This window comes from Buceros rhinoceros, unplaced genomic scaffold (assembly GCF_000710305.1).
Source record: "Buceros rhinoceros silvestris isolate BGI_N320 unplaced genomic scaffold, ASM71030v1 scaffold13715, whole genome shotgun sequence".
In the NCBI taxonomy this organism is placed as follows: Eukaryota; Metazoa; Chordata; class Aves; order Bucerotiformes; family Bucerotidae; genus Buceros; species Buceros rhinoceros.
In genome coordinates this window covers 5,550-9,358 of record NW_010414645.1, presented here as the reverse complement: position 1 = coordinate 9,358, position 3,809 = coordinate 5,550, and the positions used below count along the sequence as shown (strand labels likewise).

Sequence of the window (3,809 nt, the reverse complement as noted above, 5' to 3'; positions counted from 1 at the left end):
TCGAGCCCCCGGCCCCAGCCAGCGCCGCGGCTCCGCAGTTCCAGAGGGACTACGGGACACCCCGCTCTGCCTCCCCAGAAGCTCTGGGCTGAGGGGGCTCAAGGGGGGCAGCAGCAGAGCTGGGGGCTGTGGTGTGGACCCAGCACGGTGTGGGGAGCAGCTCCATGCTGTGGGGCAGTGGAGACCCCGCTCATACTCACATCCAAGTACTCGTCCAGGCCGAGCTTCGTGAACTCGTACTGCAGGTGGACTCTGAAGTTCATGTCCTCCACCGAGTGGACAACGATGTTGATGAACTGCATGCAGGCCACCTACGAGGAGAAGCCCTACACGTGAGATGAGGCGACGGCGTGGCCCCGGCTGCCCCCAAAGCCCCAGGCACAGGGTCAGAGCAGGCTCCCCCGGGGTCCCAGACAGCGAATGACGACGTTTCCCCTTGTGGGTACTACGAGAGGGAGCTGCAAGCCGCTATTCGGCAGCTTTTTCCCAAGCCGGTGCTGGCTTTGGGCTTACGGGGTGTTTGTCTGCTGCGATAAAGGCAAACACAGGTTCCAGAAATTAAGTCATGTCTGCTGAGTGCACCTTTACTGCGTGCCGGTGAACGCCTGCCACGCCAGCTCGCGCAGCCAGACATCCTACAAGCACCCAGCCCTAAAGAAAACAATGCTGGGTCTGAAACGGCCTGTAGAAGTGCGATTAATTTTGCAACTGGAAGCCCCAGCTTAGGAAACGGGACTCTCACAAAAGGCGCTTTGTTGTTTGCAGAAAGTGCACGTCCAAAGCTGTGGTTTGGTAACTGAGCAAGGGAGCAGACCAGAGGAGTCGCCTTCCAAACACGTCCAAGCCCAGCGAAGGAAAGGAACACTCTCGAGCAGAGGGAGCAGTGGGGGAAGGCTCCTGCAGAGCGGCAGCAGTCGGGCTACAGAGCCCACAAGGTTTGCCCTTGACTTGGACCCAAGGCATGGCCAAATCCTGCTCTGCACAACTGCCCCCAGCACCTTCCAGCTCACAGATGATCACGGCTGCTGTCCTCGGAGCTGCCTTCAGAGAGGGTTTGCCTAGTCCTTGCTAGGTTTTTCAAGGGCAGAACCTTGTCCTAACAGCAACAGCACAGCAGGGTAACTCCGAGCTTCTCAATGTCTCTGCAAAGTATCTCGGTAGTTCTAGAATGAATCTTAGGGAAGATAAAATCAAAGTGCCCTGATTTTACCGGTAGGACAAGCCTCCTGGAGGCCCCAGGGTGCTCCTCCAAAGCCTGGTACTACCTGGCTTTGGAGCCAGGACCACAGGGATCAGCCCAAAATGGTCGAGTGAAGGTCAGTCAAAACCCTTCAGCTACCTCTTCCCATGTAGGTCCTGACCAGGGTGATCCCCTCTGCTTCCAAAATCACTTTAAGCCAAGATAAGGCAAAGTTGTGAGACTGCTCACGGAGATAACCCTAAGGAGAAGAGGAAGGAAGAGGGTCTAAAGACTCATCCAGGAGCTCCTGTGATACCTCATCCCTACCTCTGAGGGTGCACCCATCTCTTACATGAAGAACCCAACAACGCAGCTGGACACCTAACCCCAGGTTTCCAGTCTTTGCAGGACCCTTTCCTGTTCCTGTGGTGAACCCTGGTTCCCCCGAGTGCTGGGACTGGCCTTCCCCAGCTGAACCCTGCTGGCCTGTCCTATCAGCAGAGCCAAATTCCACCCTTTGAAAAGCGCTTTTGTTGTACTTGCTTTGGCTGTCAGGACGTTAGGGCCCAATTCTCATTTCCTTTCTCAGATCCTTACATACACAACTAAGGAATTCATCAAGTCAAAGAAAACTAATCCAAGAAAGTTGCTTTTAAAATGAAGTAAGTCAACGTCAACAACAGGAACCTTCTCTCAAATACTTCTGCCTTTTTGTGGCTCTTTCCTCCCTGTTGATCCACGCAATTAACCACAGCCCCCTCCAGCCACAGCTCCCCAGACAGCCCTCTGTGTAGGGCAGCTCCTGCACGAGTAACTCTTTGTTTACGTTCAGCTGTTGCAGTGCCTTGAATTACTCGAGCTTTACCATCACGTCCTGGAGCCCAGGCACCAGTTTTACCCTGTCCCGTGGCACGGAGTGATGTCTGCCCTGGGCACAGCCTGGTGCAACCCACGGGCTCCCAGCAGCGAGGTGCTCCCCCCATGGCGCTCCCCGCCCGTCCCCAACGCTCGCTGCAGCACATGGAGCTCGCTGGGGCCAGATGCTGGCAGGAATGAGTGGATCTGCCAAATCGTTTGTCATGAGCTCTCCTTTCAGCTTTAGCATTGTCCTCTAGTCAAGCCCTGAGCGGGTGGAAGCGGCCCAAAGATGCACGTTAGCAGTACTTGGGCAAGTCCTCAAAACAGTGTATTCATTCTTTTCCAAGCAAATTTCAGCACCACCTTCAGCCCGTGGCCTGAGAGGAGCAGGGAAGTTTCTGACTGCCTTGTGTCCCGGCTGCACGGAGCCCTGCTGCGATCCCAGTCCCCAATCACATCACTGTTCCCTGGGAGCACGGGAAAAATGGCTTGAGCCGGCTGTGGAGGAGTGACAAATCTTCCTGTTCAACAGTCAGACTAGATTGTACCCACCCCGTGTCCTCACTGGGACTGCAGGAACGAGGAACAAACCCAGCTCAGCACTCCAGCAGCATCCCATGTCACGATGCAGCAGACCAGGCGGTGGGAGCGGGCAGAAAGCCCTCCTGCTCTGCTCCCACCTCAGAACAGGATCACGTCAGAGCCGCGGCACCGGGCACCAGCGCTGCGAGGGACACAGCGCTGACCGTGCCAGCGCTCATTTTGTAATTAAAACCAGGGCTTAAATTTCTCACACTTCAGGCACGAGCCCTCACTTGCCACCGAGTTTACAGAGAGGACGGGCAGTGTGTTCGGAGTGGGACACGTACCCAGCTAGCTCAGCCTCACGGCCACCACCTCTGCCTTCCGCATGCTGCCAACGTGCAAGCTGGCGCTGGTGTGTGCCCGTGGGTGCCAGCCAGAGCTTCCTCCCTTGCCGCTCCCTCCTGCGCTCCAGGGGAAGTGGATTTGGTGAATGATCATGCATATGCCCATTGAGGAACCAAAAGTGGTGCAAACTCCTGCTATATTTATCAGCAGATGAGGCCAGCCAGCAGCTGCAGCGAGTGTGTCCCCCACTTCCCTGTCTGTGGCTCCCAGGAGGGTGGCACACGGACAGAACACGCAGCGTGGTGTTGCAGAAGCTGCAGGCACCACCAAAAGGCCGCTTTCCTCTTACCTGCGCTATGGTACAAGGGATTTCCTGCAGAGAACTGAACTGACGGGACGCTAAAAATGAAATGCAGTTTGGAACGTAAAAAACAATTGCGGTAACTTGAGGCCCAGGCTCAGAAGGCAGATACATCCCTGCCCGCGGCAGCACGAGCAGACACGGCAAACGCTGGCACCACCGTCTGCTGGGAGGAACAGCACTCACCATGAAGTCTATGTTGTTGTCTTCATTTCGGAAGTGCTCCATCAGCTTCTCAAAGCGCTGCTTCTCTCCACACACCTACGAAAGAAGCGCCACGTGTTTGTTAAACCACAGCTTGCAGGAGAGACAATGGAGAACACTGAGACAGCGGCTCCTCTGCTCGCTCAAAGCCTCTCCTCTCCTGTTAAAACCCTCTCCCTCACGACAATCCAGCGGAGCAATCGCAGGTGAACACACCTGCAAGTCTGAGGGGTCGGGTACAATTATAACACATCCCTTTGTATTGCTTTTCCCCCCCAGAATTTCATCACGCCCACTGATGGTACGAACACAAGCACCAGAGTTGCTGCAAGCTGT

At 55.7% G+C, this 3,809-nt stretch overlaps 1 protein-coding gene across 1 annotated transcript in view; it reads right to left on the bottom strand.

Annotated features, from left to right (window-relative positions):
• Positions 1-3,530, bottom strand: part of FMNL2 (formin-like 2) — a gene marked incomplete at its 5' end in the record, with an annotated part of 21,415 nt that extends 17,885 nt beyond the window's left edge. The window contains 2 exons of the mRNA XM_010137160.1: positions 201-311; positions 3,456-3,530. Coding sequence (XP_010135462.1) covers positions 201-311; positions 3,456-3,530 — 186 coding nt within the window. The remainder of the gene's footprint in view (positions 1-200; positions 312-3,455) is intronic.
• Between the last annotated feature and the right edge of the window lie 279 nt (positions 3,531-3,809).